General features: G+C 40.5%; 1 protein-coding gene across 2 annotated transcripts in view; it reads right to left on the reverse strand.

Moving 5' to 3' along the window:
- The window catches only part of PTPRB (protein tyrosine phosphatase receptor type B), a 115,740-nt gene that overhangs the window by 72,015 nt on the left and 21,748 nt on the right, over window positions 1–21,977 (reverse strand). The window contains exons 1-4 of one of the 2 annotated variants that reach the window (XM_059186320.1): window positions 14,369–14,902; window positions 13,690–13,963; window positions 1,470–1,745; window positions 351–608 (exon numbers count right to left, since the gene is read on the reverse strand). In XM_059186320.1, coding sequence (XP_059042303.1) covers window positions 351–608; window positions 1,470–1,745; window positions 13,690–13,963; window positions 14,369–14,422 — 862 coding nt within the window. In that variant the 5' untranslated portion in view covers window positions 14,423–14,902. Of the gene's footprint in view, window positions 1–350; window positions 609–1,469; window positions 1,746–13,689; window positions 13,964–14,368; window positions 14,903–21,977 lie in introns of those variants that run through there. The other variant, XM_059186319.1, reaches the window with a different exon arrangement.

Consider the following 21,977-nt stretch of genomic DNA (forward strand, 5'->3'; position numbering starts at 1 on the left):
TTTGTTGGATAGTACTGAGAAAATTCATCTTGGCTCATAGTGAGTGATGTCACAAAGGCAAGGGATGCTTATTTAAGAGAAGGAAGTAGGAATTCTTATCAAAAAGGTCAGAATACAAAAAGATAAGCCGAGATTATATCAATGGCTAGCTCTCCCATTTCAGACTGGTCTAAAATTTAGAACACATAGGAGTCCCTCTTCCTCTGAATAGAAAAGTGGGAATATCTTAAGGGATTTCTATAATGTATGAATTTCAATTTGTCTCCTAGTCAAATAACTTAATAAACCATGGTTATTAAACATTTTCTTGACGTGAGCTTTACTTTGTTCAGCTAGTTAGTGGCACTTACCTGTCCTGGCCAGTTTCCATCTGTAGTTTTGTAGTCCTGCAGCCTCGGTCACAATGGTAAGGTTGTAGAGGTGGCCAGGGGTCAGTCCATGAAAACTGTAGGAAGTAGCATATTTGTCTATGACACTGCTATGAACTAGGATGTCTTTATCCATCAGCATCAGCTGGTATCTTTCCACATTGCCAGAGCCATGGGACCAGGAAACCAGGAGGGAATTGGTTTTTGCTGAAATATTGATATCTTTCACTGGGGATGGCACTATAAAAATAAAATGCATTTCCAAAGGGTCATTCATAATTTCCTTCAAGAAGACATAGACATGTTTAATTCAAAATCACATATTCATGGATGCTTCTCTGTACATCTAATTTGTGTAATAAGTAATGACAATGGCGCTCTTGAAATTTCACTGCAATCTGAATTAATGCTCTTTTCAAAGTCCATACCCAAAGCTACATCATAGTTTACTAGTCTCTCTCCCCCATTTAACAGGTAGTAAGGTGATTTTTGCCAATTAACTATGATGTGGCGGGGCATCAAAGAGAAAAAAAAGGGAAGATGAAAACCAGGAAGATAGCAATAAATCAGGTGAGAAAGTAAGAGGAGAGAGCATGACCAGAAGGACAGTACTTCCCGGAAGGAGGTGAAGTGTGTCATTGACATTGGGATGGGTGGGTGCGAGCAAAAACTTATTCCAGATGTAGGAATATTTAGGAAACATCATGACTTGATGTTATGAAAAGAGTATACAAAGGAGGAAAACACTTAAGCATAAGTTTTATGGCACAACTCAGAAAAGGAGGCAGAAAATGTTGTTGCTAAGATTTGAGTTAGGAAGGTCATTAGGAAACATCTGTTTCACTCTGGAGAAAATTCCAGTCCCAGAGAAATCCCAGAACTTGTTTGAAATCACCCAGCAAGCCAGCAGCACAGCCACATCTTCTTATTTTCCGTCTACTCTTCCCACTGTACTGCATAACATCTGTCTGTCTGTCTATCTACCTACCTATCTGTCAGCTTTGGTCTGGGGGCTTTCTTATTTCTATCTCTTCAATTTTAATATAACTCCAAAAGAAGCCTAGACGTTTAAATACTCTACTATCTGTAAGCAGGTCTTACCTGTTGATCCATTAGTATAAATTGTAGGGGAACGTTTTTCTCCAGAAACAGCTGTGATGGCAATATTGTATTTATTACCAGCAGTGAGGTTAAAAAATGTATGTTCGTTCCATGAAGCACTCTCGTGAATTTGGGTCTCCTGTACCTTTTGGTTATTGTCAAACAACTGCATCTCATACCAGGTGACTTTTCCAGAAGAAGGAGTCCACCGAACATGCAAGCTGGTTGAAGTAGTCTTGTCTTCACTGACTTCAAACTTAGCCGGAGGTAAAGGATCTGTGAGGCCAAATCCAGAAAGAGAACATGACTTGAAGACTTTTGCAAATATATGATAGTTTGCTGGGACCCAGGTTCATTTTCCTTAAAAACTTTAAGAATCTGCTGCCTGTGAAACAAATTGGTATTTACTCCACTTTTAAACTTACTGTTTCATTTAAAAACGAAATCCATTTAGCTACTAGTCATATAAACTTCTTTTTCTAATAAAAACGTTTTTTTGTTAGGACAGTTCTGAGCTTAGAATTCCAAGTAAGGTTATATTTTCGTTGGCTTGCAAGTTTAGCACTTTTCATACATGGACAAACATCCAGGGCTATGGCTGGATAAATACCAAAAATCTCAAGAGAAAATACAGATATTCAGAACTAATTTTGAAATTTGTACTGAACTTTTTCTTCTTTAGGTTGTGGATTTGGGGGGTTAAGAATACATCGCTTTAGGTTGTTTTTAAATATCAGAAACCCACCAAAGATAGAGCCTTGATTATGAGCCTAACCTAGGTTTGCTCATCAAAATGAATTCTCCCAACAGGTCGAATTCCTTACGTCCTTAGATTTTCTCAACTTGAGTTCTGGGACATTTTGGAGCTGCTGAAGCCTCTAGAGAGAGTACGAGGGGTTAGTCCTCACCCAGATGTTCACTTAGATTCAACTGTCATGGGTGAGCTTGGGGAGTCCCATTTCCCATTTCCCATGCATGGAATCTTCACTGTGGAACTTGAAAAAGGATGAACAGCACGTCCCTGGGGTAGGAAATAAGTCAGCAGTGTTTAGGGATCAGCCATTCTATGGTGCAGTAGGACCATGAGAGAAATAAGTCTCTCCCTACCTGAATGCAGGGAAGGACAACTTTGAGAGATATTTACATAGAAGGAATTTTCAGAAATCCAACCTGGTTCTTGATCTAGAAAATCGGATCGAGATATTGGAGGCTAAAACTCAAAGCTAGGTCAGATGTTTTCGTGGCATGGCTCTAGAGATCTGTTCTTATCCACATCTTGGTAAATTATATTTTGCTCACAAAATAGCTTCAGATTCTAGATCTTAGAACAGTATATGTTTTAAGAAGGTGCTTGCTTGTGATGAACATCCACATAAATAGGAACAACGTAACCTTATTCTGTATTAAAAAGGTGACAGACCTGGGGATAAAAATATATGTTTATAAAAAATATATGTTTATAAAAAATAAAAAATTAAAAAAAAATATGTTTATAAAAAATAAAAAATAAAAAATTAAAAAAAAAAAAAAAAGGTGTCTATGGCCTGCCAGCTCCTGAGATTATCTTTGGGTCACCTATAGACACCATCCAGAATCTAAATAACAGCTTATGGTCGATATAATGTCTTTCTTTGCATGTTTTATGCTGTGACTTATAGGAGTATATCTTGCAAAAAGCACACAAGCCACATGACATTTCATAATATAGGAACTAATAATAATATAAATGTCTGCTGACAAGGAAGCCTAGACAGCAGTAACTCAGAGAGCCCACAGTGCAAGTTGTGTGGTTTATACCTTAGCACAGCAGAAGTTCACAGGCAGAGCATAAGCACTGTTGTCCGAGAGCCTGGGGCTAAGTCTGGCTGTCAGTAGCATAGCTGTGTACTTCAGGCAATGCTTTAAGCCCTCTGCACCGCTGCTGTCTCATCTACGCAATGCAGTTAAGACTACTATCTATTTGGCAAGATATTTATGAAGATAGCGTTGTTTTATCTAGAGCTTAGAACAGCCACTCAGAACAGTGTCTGGCACATAGCAATGTTAGCTACTGTTGTTGTTATTATTTCTGTAAACAGGAGGTGGTCCTATCACGGAAGCAGGGAATCGTCTAGGTGGAGTGTGTGGACTTTGGGGTCAGACAGAACTCAGTTCAAGTCCTCGGCTCCGTCGTGGGTCAGTCACAAGACTTTGGACAAGTTACTTAACCTCTCTAAGCCTCCACTTTCCCCTCTGTCTGGGAGTATCATATAATCATATTCTATATATATATATATTATATTACATTATATATAATATTCTCTATATATTATATTATATATAATTTAATATATAATCTATATTCTTGGATGTTTGAGGAGGTGTAGAGCAAATTTTACCTGGCATAAATGGGCACTCAGTAATACAAACTTATGTTGTCTCCTTGAACACAAAAAAAGTTTCCCCTGAATCACTGACAAAATGGAGGCCGAAGTGGAATATAATTTTCTTTAAAGCTAAACTAGTAGCCCTAATTGCCTTCTTCATTAAAAGAGAACACAAAAACTGGATAAAATCTTATCAGTTGATTCCCATGACCTAACTTTCTAACCATTAAGATAAAATTAAAAATTCCCAAGATGATTCTCATGTATAAGTTCTTGCAAAAAAAACAGAACTTTTTTTTCTGGTAATATCATTTAAATTTTCTATTCTACATCCTGGTCTGTAATTAAGGACCTCGTCATAAAAAGAAAGAACTTAATTTCCCCTCCCAGAAAGTTTTTTGTTGCCTGGCGAGAAAAAGATACTTCACTACCATGAGTCTCTAATAGCGGGCAAAATTCAAGAACAACCTTGTCATAGCCAACTGAGATGACACATTTTTGCTGAAGAGGCATTTTAAGGACAAGGATGGGAGGGACCTCAGCTTTCCAGTGATAGCTCAAACGAAATCAATACCGTCATCGATGTCTACAAGCCAGATAGAGGTTAAAGAAAATAATGGTATGGTCAATATAATCTAAATCACATATAATCTACAAAATATAAGCTATAGAAAATGAATTTTAAGGTTGCGTGCATAGAGGGTGAAGTTCAGAAATGCAGACTTTATCTAATCTCTCCAAGCCAGAAAACAAAACAGTCAATCCTTTGTACATCCGCTAGAACAAAGGAACAATGAGCCTGGGAAGTGCCTGGGCTGCGAGAACCTGCACTGGAAACAAACACTTAAAACCCCATTTATACTGCGATAAAGTTCTGTGCTGGCACTTGTCCACTATTGCTACAAATGTTGCAGAAGTTACGTGGTTTTCAGACTTCTTTTCAATCTAAGCCCAAGGAAAACTCTGCTGTATTCATAGAAAATTTTCAATATTTTCTTAGAAACAAATCAGGTCCTTCCAAAAGGGGTGCGAATTTCATGTATATATACAAATGAATTTTATATATCTCTATATCCATTTGAAGGCAAAGGAGAGAGATTTCTGAGGCCATTTCAAAATGTAGTTATATGTATGTAATCTTTTGATCATACGACAGGTTGTGCCTAATTAGAAAACCCTACTTGACTTACATAATTCATCGCCATGCCTAGAGGTGTCAATGCCCACAGGTGCAAATCAGCCTTTCTGATTTTTCCATGTATCACTCTGTAACTAGTGAAGTTTGATAAACTACAAGAACTGTGGAAAACCATAAATCAGTGATTTAATCTCAATCAATATGTCAAAATGTATCATTAGCCATAAATTTGAGACATCTTTGTTTGCACTTCTCAGTTTCAGACAAACCTGGAATATGGAATGCAAAATGTAAAGTTCTGTGGTACTCATCATCTAGATGTCAATGAATCTACCAGTATCAGGAAGCCTGACGATTTCATAAGTGATCTTGATGTCAAGCTCATTTTTCTGTTCTTCGAGGAAAAGATGAAGTTTAGCTAAATTTCTGAAAAAATGAATTCTTCTTTGTTTCCCTTTTTAAGAAATGGGACTTAGAAAGAAGGAGAAATTCATATATATAAAATGCAAGTAACAAGTAATATCTGCTTAAAAAAATTCTTTTGTATGGCCACTAACACATTATTATTTATTGACATAGGAATTTGCAGTGTTTAGAATTTGAGATGATAATATTTACTGTGAAAATAAATTCAACCTTTTAACAACTGCAGGCCATTCATGAGGTAATGCCAAAGCTTTTCTCCCCGTCATGAGAGAAACACAGTATATCTATGTAGGATCTGATCATTTACAGTGAGTTTTCTCAGTTGGAATAGTTCAGAGACATGAAGTGACTCATTTAGGTCATGTATGTGATGCGTAGTATAACTGAGATTCTAATACCTGCCTGCAAGTTCCTTCTATCACAGCTGTCCCAGGGGGGATGTTGTCTTGAATGCATGTTCAGTGTAATAAAAAAAAAAAAAAAAAACCAAAAAACACTCAAACCAGATTTTTATGGAAAATAATAGGTAAATTTACAGAATTTTCACTTGATGGTTAGATTACTGTTGCCGAGATAAAATGAATCACACATAATCACACATAAATCTAACTCTGTGGCTGTGAAAGTTACTCTGATTTTTTTTTTAATCTTTTCTTGACTCTTTCTTTTGCTTCCCTAATCTGACTGTCTTTACCTGAGATCCCACTACCTTAGATCTGAGCTGCTCCCAGAGTTTTCTGGGTGTCTTTCTTATTTTCTCCCTTTCCTCTACTGTTAGCAAATCACCTCTTGGCATATCTTCCCCATCGCCATCTTTGTCCTTCTTACAGAACCAAATCTTTCTGTGAGATGAAGTAAGCTTCTCCGTAGGCACTCAAGGTCACCTCAAATAGGATATTATTCCCCCTCCCCGCCACACACACAATTCATCTTTCACCACTAATTCTAGGCTAATGACAGGGGCCATTTCTGTATCTCTACAGAAACTGGGATACTATTCTAGTTAAAAGCAGGGAAGCTAGGAGTCCGGAAGCTGCATTTTTGTAGCACTCTACATAGAATGGAAGGAACACCAACTATTTATCCAAAAAAAATTGGGCATTTTCTTATGGAAATCAAGGTAAGGGTAGAGGAAAGCCACAAACAGATTTTTGTTTGTTTGTTTGTTTGTTTGGGGAGTTTTTTGGGGGGGGTTGGTGAAGGTTTTTGAAAACAAGAAAGAACAAAATGACAAACAATTGCTCACAATCTGCAGTCAATTAAATGCATTTATAGAGGGATAATCTTCTTTTACTTTGTGATTGTGGCTGTTTGATCACAGGTGGCTTCCAGACTTATTTTAAGATGATGTACTCTACTGTGATAATCATCAGAGTAAGATGCATTTGATGTATTGACTTTGTACACTAGATATGAAGGTCAAGTAGTAGCGGACTTTCCAAATTTTAATACCCCGAAAGGGAAATTCAAGCAGATTCCACAGAAATCTGCATCATCATTCACAGCTGTGTAGGGGGCCACCTTACTCTGAGGGTGTCCATCTTGGGCCCTTGGTCCACAAGTCGCAGATGCTCTCCTGAGAATTTACAGTCTACTCAGGCACTTGAGATATATGCAGGAAAGCTAAACAAAAGTTGAATTATCAGGGAGGCTGACTCTGATGTCCGACTAGACATGGGTCCGGATCCCATCGCTGTCACTCAGAGTCATGACTAAGCACCATGTTGGAGCTCTGTGCTGCTGTTTCCTCCTCTGTAACGACACCCCCTACACAGAGTTGTAAGCCTTAAGAAGGAACAGAGGGAATGGTAAGTGCAGCCCGCGCCCAAGCTGAGCTCTCAGTAAAGGGCAGTTGGTGCTCACGCTGCTGCTGTTGCTGCTGTTCAGAAGAATGCAGGCCAGCAACGGGGCTAAAGGTGTCAATGGAGAATGACAGCCACGGGCTAAGGTCTCAGAGGCTGGCTTCACGAAGGACAGGAATCTGAGCACGTTTGGAAGGTCAAAGTGGGGAGTTTGAAGTCAGAGAAAGAAGGGGTGTTACAGAGTGAGAAGCAGATGAAGCTAAAGCACTTCTAGTGAACATCAGAGGGGCAGGTGGGCACTGACAGCCCAGGGTGGCTTTAACCCCGCCATCCCCAGGACGGCCTTCAGGAGCCCCACTCCAATTCTTCGATATTAACAAGCGAGGCTTTCTCAATATTACCTAAAGTTCTGCATAAATGCCACAGAAAGAGAAGTCCCTTGGCCTCTCCTCTGCAGAAACTCATGATCTAGCCCTTGCGATGTGCTTCTAAGCCTTATTGTTAATTTAGGTATAGAGTGATATTGTGGTTATGTGAAAAATAATTCTTATCTTTCCAAAATGCATATTGAAATATGTATAAATGGAATCAAATGATGGCTTGGATTGCATCAAAATGATAGAGGGTGGGGGATGGGTGGAGATACAGAAGAAATAAGACTGGCTATCAGTTGGGAACTGTTAAAGGTGGGTGACGAGTACCTGGTAGTTAATTATACTATTCTGTTTCCTTTTTTACGTGTTGGAGTTTTTCCACATAAAAGTAAGGAAAGCAAAACCAAACCCCCAAATTCCTGGAAATCTATCTGCAAAACTACCTTGTTAACTTTATTTGCATATTATATGTTTAGGGGCATATATTCATCTTCATTGATATACATTCATACAGACAGAATGGGCTTGATTTCCCCTATAAAATCAGAAAGGCATTAGCATTATCCTTTATCCCCTAGGGGGATTCCAGCACATAGATGTCTGGAAATGGAAGGTGAAAAAATGATTCTTTGTTCTTCTCTTATTCTGTCTGGAAAAATAAGACTTTATGTCTTTCTTGCTAACCTGTAGAACGCCATGCTCACCCAGAGAAGTCAGATTGATGGGAGAAGCTTCCCAACCACTCAAAAGATCAACTTCAGAGAACTGGGTTGGTTCATTCCACATTCATAGCTTAGCTTGACCTTAGAATTCCTGAAACGAGTAGATTGCCAATGGCTGATTGCTAAATATTGAAATCATCACCAAACGTTCCACACAATTGAAAATCAATAGCTGCTTAAAATTTCTTCACTCTAAAACACATTTAATCATTATTCCATTTTTGTGTAGGGGAAGGATACATAGATTTAAGGTATTTTGTAATATATTTTTTCTTCTTTAAAAGTCGACTTGAAAAGTAGGAACAAAATATCACATGGTAATTTGAAAGAACTATTATCAACTTAAAAATTATATTTTCTGCAGAATAGTGGAAAGAATTGGAGCTGAGCCAGAAACCCAGGATTCAAGTTCTGGTTCTATTATACACTAGTTGTGTGAATTCTGATTAGTTAATTTTCACGAATATCAATCTTATCTCCAACCTGAAAGTAATAATAGTAAACTTACTGTGCACATAGTATGTGACAAACGCGATTCTAGAATTTATATGTGAACCAAATAAAATCGCAAAATGATCCTATGAAGTAGACATTCTATTTATTATCATCCCCATTTTATAAGTTAGGAAACAGGCCTGGAGAAGTTAGTAACTTGCTTGGCTAGGAAGTGTTGGAGCCGGCTGCTTCTAGATCTGAGCTCTCAACCGTTAACACAACCTGCCCCTTTACAATAATCCCTAAAAATAAAATTAAACAATATATGGTCAGTATAATATGTATTTTATAGTCTTACCTACTAAGTAAAGTAGATGGACCTATTTTAGATACTATAAAAGCACAGGACAAATATTAGAGTATTAGTTTCTTCCTGGTTAAGGTAATACTCTTCAGTATTACAGATCTAGTCATGCATAAAGAGGAAGGCTACCAGAATCTTAATGCCAATGAATAATAGAAAAACTATGTCAATAGATCTTAAACTTCACTGTGCATTGATTCACTGTGATATTTGTTTAATATCTGATACCCCAGCCTCCACTCTTTCTAAATTCATTACATGTTGGGTAGAAGCCAATAATACATGCTTTTATAAGTTCTGCCAAAGATTTTGAGGGAAGTAGCTTACAGACATTATTGAGAAGTGCTGGCTTGTGTTTAAAGCTCTGTAAGTGTATGGGCTGAATTGTGTCCCTCTAAAATTCATACATTAAAGCCCTAAACCCCCAGTACCTCAGAATGGGACTGTATTTGGAGATAAGGCTTTTAAAGAGGTAATGGTGTTCCACTGAGGTTTTTAGGGTGGACCTTTATCCAATGACTGGTGTCCTTCTAGAACCCAGACAACCTAAGGGAATGAACATTAGAGAATCCTCAAAGAAAAAGCTGCTGACACGTTGATCTGGGACTTCTAGCCTCCAGAATTGTGAGACAATAAAGTTCTGTTATTTAAGTCACTTGGTCCAGTATTTTATCATGGAAGCCCTAGTAAACTAATTTAATAAGTAACATTTTGAAGTAGAAATAAGAGCTGATATGGTAACTTGGTAACTAATGCTTCTAAAGTGTTTTTTTTTTGTTTTTTGTTTTGTTGGTGGTTGTTGTTAAAGATAAAGGAGTTAGCCACATTAAAAGAGCTATTCTTTTTCACCCTTTGTTCTAGGCTGATTATTAAGTAGCTAAAACTAACAAGAAGGCATATGCTATTAAGATAGTCTGCCTGTAAGTGAAGTTCTTTACTACCAGACTACTTCCCTGGGTTTTATAACATACCTATAACCCAAGGAAAATAGATCATATTTTTAGAATACATATATTCCCCCACTGAAATGTTCACTTTATTCATTCATATCTATCCATCCACCCATTCATTAGCTATTCATTCATCCATTTCTACTTAATCAATATTTATTGAATACCAGTGTGTGAGATGCCATTTTTTAAAATGATTTTATTTATTTATTTGACAGAGATCACAAGCAGGCAGAGAGGCAGGCAGAGAGAGGGGGTGGGGGAAGCAGGCTCCCATGGGGCTTGATCCCAGGACCCTGAGAACAGGACCTGAGCCAAAGACAGAGGCTTTAACCCACTGAGCCCCAGGTGCCCTGAGATGTCATTTTAGATATTGGAAAGCTACTTCCCTTTTGTGGAAAGATAAAAGTCCCCCAAAACTTCTAAATGAAAACTCTAAGTTTTCATTAAACAAACTCAAGTGCCCTTAGGATGAATTCAAGTACGGAAATAAATGAAGTGGTCCAGGGGGAGTCCAGTGAATTGGTATCTAAAAGGAGAGATACTACAACTTAGCTCTGGAGAATTCCAGGCAGAGTGGCCCAGCTTTGACAAATCTTCCAATATTTTAGGGGAACCCATAAATCTGGCACTTACGTGAATTTTCTGTGTTTAATGCTGGCAAAAATCATCTGGATTTTTCACAAATATTATGTGAGCCAAACAAAACGTATTAAGTTAGACACCTAGCTAGACACCCCAAGGGGTTACAAATTTGCAGCCCCTGCTTAGACTTGGAGGACAGTGTCAGAAAAGTGTTGGAGTTCTTCAATATTGTCTTCATTATTTGATTTCCAATGAATTCATGACTAGATAATTTGACTTTCAAATTATTTTTGTTCACAGCTAATTAATTTGGCTTTCAGCTTATCATGGTTTTTGCATCAACCAGTCTAATAACCGAAGGAATCTGAGAAAGGTCTCATGTCTTCTCTGTGATGATGGCAGCATGGCACATAGGAGGCAGGGCAAGGTCTTCTTCTAGGAAAGAAGTGGGAAAGCTCTGTCCCCACCTTCATCATGAACTTCCCTCCCCTCTGTACAGACTGTAAGGACAGGGATCATGTTCTGTTCCTCATTCTTACAAGGACACCAGTCACCACTTGGCATAATTCCCTGCAGAATCCATGCTTGGTGAATGTTAGCTGAATCCATGTATGTTTTTTCAATTCTGGTTTCAAATCTGGAGTGAAACTGGTTGTTGCTAAAATAGTTCCCATGTAGTTAAATTTTTTTTTTTAATATTTTAGGCCATGTCTACATGACAATAAATTAACTGAATTTTAGACAATTTATCTGGAAAAGCAACCTGACAATTCACACTTGGAATGATACAGAGATAATCTAAGCAACTGTTGTATCTCTAGTCTAATCATGTCTTGCTCTCATTCTCTTTTATCCTAGACCGACAAGACAGGCAAAACGGAATAGTAAAGCACAATACATTTTGAATAACTTTTTTTGTTTGAAGTTATATCTCAGACTTAATATTGTAGTACTAGTTGGTCCTACTTTACTAAGATTAAAACATGATTTGTAGAGTTCATCTTTGTAGCCTAGCAAATTAGAGAAATACTAGTACTTTCTCTCAACTAAATGAAAAATTCACATATGTCCTTAAAATAAAGAAAGCACTAGTGACAAAGAACAAATAACAACCACCCCCCAAAAAAAATTCCTCCCTGAAACATTTAAAAAATATCTTAATTTTTAAAATATTTATTTAAATAAAATTATTTTTAGAATATAGAGGATCCTAAGCATTATATCATCATACCAATAAGTGTGGGGAAAAAATATCATTATACAACCATCACCTACAAATTTTATCCTTCACAATATCACGGAGCTCATAGAATTTGTGGTGAAAAGTATATTTATGAGACTGTAAAAAGCAACTCTTTAAGAAAAATGTTGAAAACCTGAAAGCTGATGAAGCCTTTTTTTAACTCAACATAGTCAATAAAATGCAAATATTTCTTACATTTCACAAACGTCTTTGGACTTGGAACACCTACGTGCATAATTACACTTGGAGCGCATTCTAACTAGTAACACCCACAGTGAGTCCTTTTCCTATTTTTAAAAACAGTTCTGCCCCCATTCAACAGACACCTTAACAAACGCAATGAACACATCTGGAAGTTCTATGTCATAAATTTCACAGCGTTAACAATCTGAGTGTTCACAAAACTATCCTCACGTACCAAAGGCCACCAGCTTTATGACTAAAAAGCTAACCACTTCAACTTCTGTGAAATGTTCTAATTATGCGGTTGATTTCAGTCTCTCTTTGATTCCATATAAAAACATTACCAAATTCTTCACAAGTGGTGTTTCTTTTCAATTTAAGTTACTGCAAAACTCAGAAATTATCTCAGAGTTTCATCTGAAGTCAGCCAAGGGATGTAATTGGGCATTCTTAATCTTTCTCAAAAAAAAAAAAAAAAAAAAAAAAGAGAGAGAATGAATATTTGATGGACTTGTTCCATGAACCCAGCTTCATTTCCTGACTCTGCTGTAGCCGTCCTGAGAACTGAATGTTCTCAGACCTTTCTAAAGACCGATAGCTAAGGAAGTCACCTTGGTTTGGGTTGAACATGAAATAGTAGTAAGGACAATACGTTTCTAAAATCTGACTTCCAGAATTTTTCTGTGACACTTGACTTTCCGAGTAGAAGTAAAGTTTCACTATTGCAGCAAGTAAAGATAATGTTAAAAGGAAGACCTATGAAGTCAGGAAACATCAAAGGTGTTAGAGAATTTAGAGCACACCTAAAGGGTAGCTGACAGGAATTAACGAGGTGAGAGTACGACAGCCCTCCACCGAGGTGGTTGGCATTCGGTAAGAACTTGGACATGAACATGAGGGCCAAGTCTGACCCTCTTGTTTGGTAAGAACTTGGACATGAACAAGAGGGACAAGTCTGACCCTCTTGTTTTATAGACAAGAAAACTGAGGCGGGAAAGACAAACTCTTCCTATGTACACACAGAAGGGTTTACCAAAACTGTAAAGAAAATAAGTGACTTAAAGTTCAGAGTAACCAAAGGACCATCTCTGATATTACCGCGTTTTAGTTACTCAACTTACACAAATTAATTTTCATGCCCTCATTTGAAGGGACTTTCGAATTTTCCCCTATGAATGGCTCTATTCTATTCCTGAAGATTTTATGTCCTAGTTCCAAAAATAAAACTAAGTTGAGGAAAGGCATATCCCTAATCATTGCACTTCCATTATTTATTCTAAAAACATTTACTTAATATATTCCAGGGCTTGACAATTTAATGTGATGGAAGCTCAGACCACATCATTTTAACAAATTTAACAAACTCCCTCCACAGCCCACAGGCTCCTCTCTGCTGCACTCCCCCTTCAAAGAGTTAGTCCTCTGTCTTGCCCGCTAAGGAAATCTCTAAAAGTCAACCAAGCTGCTTCTGGCCAGAACTGAGGAAACTAAAAATCTTGGTCAATATTTATCTTCACAGGTATTTTTACCTTCATTTTTTGTATGTCCGGAACTCAAATGAAACACCAGTGTGAAAAGGCAGGGCTCAGCCCAGAGTGGGCTGGCTGTCCCATTGCACCTGTCACCCCTTACCTGTTTGCAAGACCACAGTTCTCTCTTCTCCATCCAGAGACACAATCCTGAAGTTATAGGTGGTTCCCGCTTGCAAATCCTTGGGGTAACATCCGTAGGTGGTGTTGTCTACCCGCGTGGGGTGGCACCATGCGACCCCGGACGTGTCACTGCTATAGATGAGGCTGAAGTTACAGGGTGACCCCAAAGTTCTCCACTGGAGAGACGCGGACCGGCTGAAGACCTTGGACTCCGTCAGGGTGAAGTTACATCTCACTGGCTCCCCCAGTCCAGTCTGCAAAGGAACCAGAGGCAGCTGAAACCCAGTCGAGAACGCCCAGGGACTTGTCCACAGCAAGGTCCCCAAGCCACCTCCTCAGTCCTCACTCCCAGCCTCAGCCCAGCCCTTTGCCCTCCAGCCAGAGGAAAGACCCGCGGAGGAGGTGGGTGGCAACTTTCTCCCCGGCCGCTCTTTCTCGGGAGCAGCTGGAGAGAAGGAAGGCGGCTTTGTGCCTTTGACAGTAGGATGAGCTGTCAGTCCGGCCGGGGGCTCAGAAGAGGACCTTTCTTCCCAAGGGAGAGGAAGACATTCGGCCATCTCACTCTGCAAACCACAACCCAGGCGACCCGACAGCCGAGTGGGAGTTCGGTCGTCGGCAGGGAGGGGCGCGTCGGCCGCCACCTCTCTCGGGCCACTCACCTGTAGCAGGCTCAGCGCGGTCCACAAGGCCAGCCGCGCTCCATGGCTCAGCATCGCGCTCAGCCCGCACCACCCCGACTCCGCAGAGGGGCTGGGGCGCGCGCGGGGCGGCCCCGACGGCCCGCGCGGGGGCCACCTGTTGCGCGCGCTCAGCGCGCCCCGCGGGCGCACAGCGCTTCCCTCCCGGAGGGCGACGCGCAGGGGCCGCCGCGGTCGCTGTCGTCGCCGCCGCCGCCGCTGCTGCTGCTGCCGCCCCGGGCGGGCTGCGGACGCGAGAGGCGGCGGGGGCAGGCAGCGCGCCGCCCTTCCCACGCTGCCATGCTGACCCGCGCTGCCTCGCCCCGGGCCCCGGCCGCGGACTTCCGCAATCAAAAGGCAATTTCCTCGTCTCCCGGCAAAGGAACAATGCGCCGGCGAGGGAGGGAGCCCCGAGGAACCAACGCCTGAGGCTGCCAAGGGGGCCCGAGGCGGGCCCCCGCTGCACCGCGCCGCCGCCTCCCTGGCCTGGGGGTCCCGTCCGGGCCCGCCGGGCTCTGCCTCCTCCCCCTCTCCCGCGACTTTCACTTTTTCCCACTCGGTGGTCCTCCCCACCCCCCGCCCCACCCCCCGCCGTCGGAGCCGCAATCAGTACTCGCTCCCTCTCACTTTCCAGCACCCCCCCACCCCCTTCCTCCCTCCACACCCAGCGCCTCCCCCCTCCCTATCTTCCTTCCTATCTTCCTCATCTGCTTTCTCCAGGGCCTCTTTTTCCCAGGATTAAACTTGACCGCAGCAGATTTCCCTAGGTCGCCTCCAGTCCTTCCTGAAGACTTTTATTAGAGAGTGCTTTTGCCCTTCTCACCTCAAAGCATTCATTTGTCCCATTGCGCATCCCCCTGACACCAGCAAGAGAAAAGGACCCCCAAAGGATCTTGTCCATTGTCAACTTGACCTTTATTTTTCTCTGCCATTCACTTTCCCCTGTCTCTTGTGTAGAGGTCCTTGTCCTCCCTAAATCTTATGCAAATGGTGCTGACCAAGAACAAAGGTAATCACTGCCAGTTGTTCAACCCACAAAGCAAATTGCAGAGCAGTTTCATCACTGACCATCCAGTAGTCAATACCATTTCATCCATAATTGTCTGAGCAATATAAGAAAGCTGTAAAACTCTCCTTTGAGGAAAATACGATGGATGGCTCAGTTCCCACATCTATTACAAAAACCGGAATTTACTCAGTTTTCAGCGCTAACTATAGCTTTTTAGCAACTGTCTCAGTACCTGAATCATCATGTATCTGAGAATGGATTTGAAAAGAGTTCCTAGTAACCAAAGAGCAAAAATGTTTAATTGTACACAGGTGATACAAGCAAAATATTGCAACAACTTTTTATAGTGCTCGATTGCTTTTCTTGGGTGCCTGCCCTGACAACTGCCAGAAGAGATGAGATTTTTACACATTTTAATTTTCAAAACCGAATTCTCTGGAGCTAAATTAATGTGAAGAATGTCAGAGTCCCTTCTTTTTCAGATACTATACAGAAAGCTAGACTATCAACTTCTCTATAAACTGTATCTACTTTGAGGATAAGCAGAAAAAGGTGAAAATTGTTTTGATCCTTTTAGAAAACATGTTTTTAAGAGATCTTTAAATTAAAAAATGAAATTTCTATCCCTTCAGGGATCCTATGGGCTTTAAATCTGCAGCCAGACCAGAGATTTCAAATCTCCTTTTCAAGTTAGCAAACACTCAAAGGTCAAATCTGAACCATGTGTATTTCTGGGAAGACAGAATCTTTCCTATTTCCCTGCCCAGATGACTTGCCTTCCAAGAGAGCTTTTCTCCCCCTCTGTATTTTGCCCCCAAGTTCAAAGGCTTTTCAAGCCTGACACGCCTCTGCAGCATCAGAGGCGGTCCCTCCACTCTCCATTACATACAGGCTGCCTTCTAGCCTTACAGGGGTCTTTTTGCAGCTTCGTTCCTTTTCGACATTCATTACCTTTCTCTTTTCTTGCTGTATTCTGAAAACAATGTGGTTTCCTGTCTGTCAAACTGGAATTACACCACTCTGAATACTTCCCAGAGCTGTTAGGAAGAATAAATAAGGTCACAGATGTGAAAGCACCTTTTGTGAACATTTACATGCTGTGCAGGTGTTGGTTTACCTGGTCATAGATTACATCCCCATTACATTTTTTTTCTCTCTTTTAAATTCATCCATCATGTAGGTTGCACCTTTCTAGCTTCTGCTGTCTCTCTTTCGCTTTGTCTTTTCCACTGAGGTTTATAGAATTTTCTCATAAATTGACCGGCACACTTGATTTATCTTCTCACCCAAATATACTAAATACTCTTTTCTGTCCTTTGCCCAAATCCTCAATAAATCTGATCTCCCCCAAGTTTTGCCGACCATCTTTTCTTTTTCTTTTTAAACACTACATGCCACGACCTATTGTACACTATAAATTCATCTAAAAATTATACTTCATTTTCAACATACTGTCTAACATTCTTCCTATAATCCTTCCTTCAGTGTAGGAAAAAAGGCAAAACTTGAAGGCCTAATCAAATAAGGCGACAACAAAAAATCCTTATAACACAGTTTAGATTATTCTAGGTTATTAGCAGTGATCTGCTAATAATGCCCTTGGAAATAGGAATTAGGAACAGAAGAAATGATTTCTTTAAATTGGGTTCTTTTATTTTTGGTCTATCAGACACATATATTTAGAATCATGTGTTGTCATTTATTTTACTATTGATGTATATGAAGAATGATTGAAGGAAAGGCCCAGTAGTGGTCACAGACATTTCTTTTCCAAAGTTATATAACTCGTAGTTCTTTTTCCTGGAGAATCTTAAGGCTTACAGGAGAGTTCCCCCCAAAATTAGGGGGTCCTAAGTAGCCCATAGGGATTCACATAGTATGAAACAATGAGGAAAAGTTCAAACTCAGGCTCTTACTGATTACATTTTTCTTTTTAAAAAGCACATAATAGGGGCACCTGGGTGGCTCAGTGGGTTAAGCCTCTGCCTTCGGCTCAGGTCATGATCCCAGGGTCCTGGGATCGAGCCCCACATTGGGCTCTCTGCTCTGCAGGGAGCCTGCTTCCTCCTCTCTCTCTGCTTGCCTCTCTGCCTACTTGTGATCTCTGTCAGATAAATAAAAAAAAAAATCTTTAGAAAAAAAAAAGAAAAAAAAAAGCACATAATAATATGAGAAATTAGAGAGAACTGTAACAGATTAAAGGCAGTTTGGGACTGGGGAAAGTTGCCAGATATTGTTATTTCCTATAAGGAGTATTTGAAACTACTGTACGAAGTATAAATAAATTGATTCATTGTTCTTCTTTGTTCTCATCTTTGTTTGGAATTCCTCGACTTCTTTTGAACCAATTTATCCTGCATCATGACAATGTGTGTGCTTTGGCTACTGCCTTCCAGGAATTTGGGACCAGCGATGACCACTTCTCCTTGCCACAAAGAAACCCATCCCAGACTGCATGGGAGGGGCGGGGCAGCTTCTGATTAGACGTAGTGGAAAGACAGCTGCCTTTTAAACAAATTGTCATAGCGATTAATTGTTCTAATTTACATAGTCATAAATTATGAATTCATGGATGAAGGCACAGCTCTTGTCAGCTTATGAACACAGATGTTGAATGATAAACAACCAGTCCTCAGGGGTCCAGGGACCACACTTTGAGAACTGCTACTGTAGATCAGGATTTGAGCTGGGTGTGGGAAATGTTATGAGGAGGAGGGAGGGCAGAGTAGATTGCTCAAGTTACTGGTTAATCCAAACTCCTCACCCATGCTCTAAAAAGCCTTTCACGGCTTGGCCTCTCTTCTTCTTGCCTCTTATGCTCCAGTGGCCTGGGTCTGATAACTCATTTGCTCATTCACTCAGCAAATATTGACCGCACACCTACTGTGTGCCTGGGGTTTGGAGACACCCAAACACAGAACTGATCTTTTCCTGCCTCAAGGCCTTTATACCTGCCTTTTCATCTTCTTGGACCACCCCTCCCCAGATTCTGTTTGGTTATCTTCCTTTCAGTCTTTAGGTCTCAGCTTCAACCCACCCTTATGGGGACAGACCCCTTCTGACCACAGAAGGAAAAAGTGTCCTTTTACTATTATTCATTGCCAGCAATACATTTGTTTAATTCAGAGCATTAATGACACCGGGTAATTATATAATGCCTTATACACTTGTGACTGCCTGCCTTTCCCAAGCAGATGGAGAATTCTCTCAGGTCCATCTTCTTCTTCTTGCATGGAGCTTGGCCTAAGAGTTTCAACAAACATTTGCTGAACGAATGGATCAATGAAGAAAGGAAGGGAGGCAGGAAGGAATCTTTGTACTTGCTCAGTAAATATCGTCATGTGGCTACTCAAAACAAGTCCTTGTAACCATGTTCTTGCGGGATGCCTCAAATATCATCTTGGAAGGAAGGGAGGAAAAGAGAAGAGGAAAAAAGGAGAGAGGGTAAAGGAACCAAAGAAGAGAGGATTGATTTGGAAGAGAAGGAGCTGGGAAAAGATACAAGAGGGAGGAAAGATATAAGGAGGAAAAGAGAGTGGGGAGGAAGTCCTATCCTTCTGCATGCTGTTTCTCAAAGTGCGGCAGCAGTATCTTCTGAGAACTTGCCAGAAATGTAAATTCTAGTCCTTATCACAACCCAAGAGATTAACAATGCTATGGTGGAGCCATTAAAAAAAAAAAAAACAAACTAACCCTGCCACCAGATATCATTTTTTATTAAAGAGAGTTAATAATGTCTTATTGTTCTTTTTCTTTTAAATTCTGAGCTCTATGGTTACAAGGAGCTGGGTAAGTGATTTAGAAGGTCTTAAACTATTTTAGAGTGTGTCAAATAAGTAAATTGGTGATATATAATAATATCTTTCATATAATATATATGCATATTTATGTTATATAAAATATTTTTTTTTCTATTACATATATTTAGAACAAAGTTTATATTTTTAACTTCTCAATAAAAATAAAATGTGGATGCTAAAGGAAAAAGGATCAGCATGCAACAGACTTAATAAATATCAGATGACAGGTCAATTCTGATGCTTTTTTCTTCAAGGAAGTACTTTTGTCACAAGACTCTCATGTGTGTTTCCCCAGATATTGTTAAAAGGAAGAAAGTCTAGCAATCAGGGAACGTGTTCACTAAAAAGGTCTGTAAGATGATGACTCCTTTCTTAAGTTTTGTTTTGTTTTTAAAGATTTTATTTATTTATTAGAGATCACAAGGAGGCAGAGAGACAGACAGAGAGAAAGGAGGAAGCAGGCTCCCTGCTGAGCAGAGAGCCCAATGTGGGCCTTAATTCCAGGACCCTGAGATTATGACCTGAGCTGAAGGCAGAGACTTTAACCCACTGAGCCACCCAGGTGCCCATCTCAATTTTAATTCAAAATGGCTTAATACTGAATTAGGACAGAAATGAATACATTTTAACTAGCAGGTGTCTTGCATTTAAAAAGAGGTGCCTTAAAATTTAAGGGGAGGTAATTTTGATAAGCAGCTTTTTCTTTCTTTCTTTTATTTTTATTTTTTTTTAAAGGACCGTGACTATACTCTTTTGTGTTTACCATTTTGGGGAAACTTATATTTCAAGGACTTTCTCTAGCCTTCTAGGTCATTAACTTCTTGGTCATAGGTCTCCAGGAAAATGGAAATAATATATGCTTGGGAGGGGTGGGTAGGAGTTGTAAGGATTAAATGACAAGGTCAGTGTTGTGTAAAGCATGGTCCTTGGCTAAAGGGTGCAACACATGTTAGATATGACGATTATTAGTGGTAATCATACTATATGAATACAAATAAATCATGGATGGCTAGCATGCCGTAATGCTAGAGCATGAAGTCCGTGGATGAGAATGCTTTTCTGAGAACAATCGAATGATAATAAATTAGCATGGCATTCTATCTCGTACCCAAAAGGATCTCTGCAGTAGTCATATGAGCACAAAAGACATCCAAGGGCTGCTTTAGCTGTTGGTCATGCCCAGGTTTTTTTAAGTCCTGGAAGTGGGGGAGGGGTGCCGGATAAGCCTCTAGCACTAGGCTCCACCATCTCTCTCAGCAGACGCATCTCCAAGGCTTCCTGGTATTTCTTTCTACACCAGTGTCTCATCCTTTTCCCTCCCCTAGGTGGTGGTTGTTACTGGTTTCTTTTTTTTTTTTAATCTAGAGGAAAAGGGCTTCGCATAGTGTTTGTCATAGCTTTGTTACCATACACAGATGAATGTCTTAAAACTAGGTGTGACCATAAACGAATCACCTTTTCAACCTCAGCTGCTTCTGCTTCTGGAGCTTAGTCCCCACCACCCCAACCCCAGAAACCATCTGGTTTCAAACAGCCGGTGGAGTCTAGGTGTCAGGGCACCCTGGGGCTATGTGGGCGTGGCCGCTTCACATTGCAGTTTCAGGAACTAGCTCCGGCTTTCCACTGAAGTCCAAACCCTACCGCAGCAGACAGACAAATCGTGGCTAACACTGGCTCTCCGGGAAAGGAGAACAAAAACAAACAAATGATCACCTATTTCCTCTGCTTTCGAAAGTGATGATTGGAGGGTGGAGTCTCTGTCCTCTTTTTTTTTTTTTTTTCTGGGTATCACTGTTGCTAGTGCATTACTTCTCAGGATTCTCTGAAGGTCACAAACACAGGGCTCAGTTTCTGACCAGCACGCTTGCCTTTTCTGGATTTTATAGTGTGATCTTAACATTGTTTTGAGAAGACTAGAGTACGTGGCTAATGTTAAGAACAACAGATTTTACATTTTAAAAAATCTGGGCTTTGATTTTTCTTAACCAAATCAAGAGATAGAGACTTGTTGGGTCCACATTCTTGCGTGCTTCTTCCCTACAGCTCCCCCACCCCACAGCACCCCCTTCTCTGCTGGAGGAGCGAGGCAGAGCATCCTGTAGTCCCCTGGATGTTGGGGCTGATGGTGATCAAAGAGGAAGATCAAAGGTTCTTATCATGTTTTTCAATAATGTAATGATAACACTATCGCCTAGATTATAAGCCTCGTGAAGGAAAGAGCCCGTGTATCTTCATTATCTAACCCACACCCCCAGGTTGTGGAGACTCAGTGTCTACTTTCTACTGACAGAGGAAACATCCATAGCCCCACCACTAAACAAGGGCATGACTAAGTGTTTGTAAATCTGAAACACAATGTCATTCTTCAGCTCTCCAATGCAGACCCGGTACCCTTAGCATCACAGAATCCAAGAATACCTAATACTTAAGCCTTGGGATAAACTAGTGACCAGTCAGCCCCTGATCCAAATAGTCAGACCCTGTCTACTCCGTCAAAGAGCTAATGCTTCTCCAATGATCAGGAGGTCACTTAATTCAGACCGCTAAGGTCAACACTCCTAGCAAAGTCCAATCTTTCAGTATTGTCTCCACAGCTGTGCTGTTCTGGACCACAAGAACAGCAATAGAGCAAACACAAAAGCTAACAGATGCACAGACGAAGGGCAAGCACCTGACAAAGCTCCACCTACGGGCTATACTTCCTGCCCAACATCTGTTAGAAATCCAAAGCAGAAGAGATTCAAAGAAAAAGAGGTACCTTCCATGTAGTTCCCAAACAGAA

Source organism: Mustela lutreola, chromosome 8, assembly GCF_030435805.1.
Source record: "Mustela lutreola isolate mMusLut2 chromosome 8, mMusLut2.pri, whole genome shotgun sequence".
NCBI classification, from domain to species: domain Eukaryota; kingdom Metazoa; phylum Chordata; class Mammalia; order Carnivora; family Mustelidae; genus Mustela; species Mustela lutreola.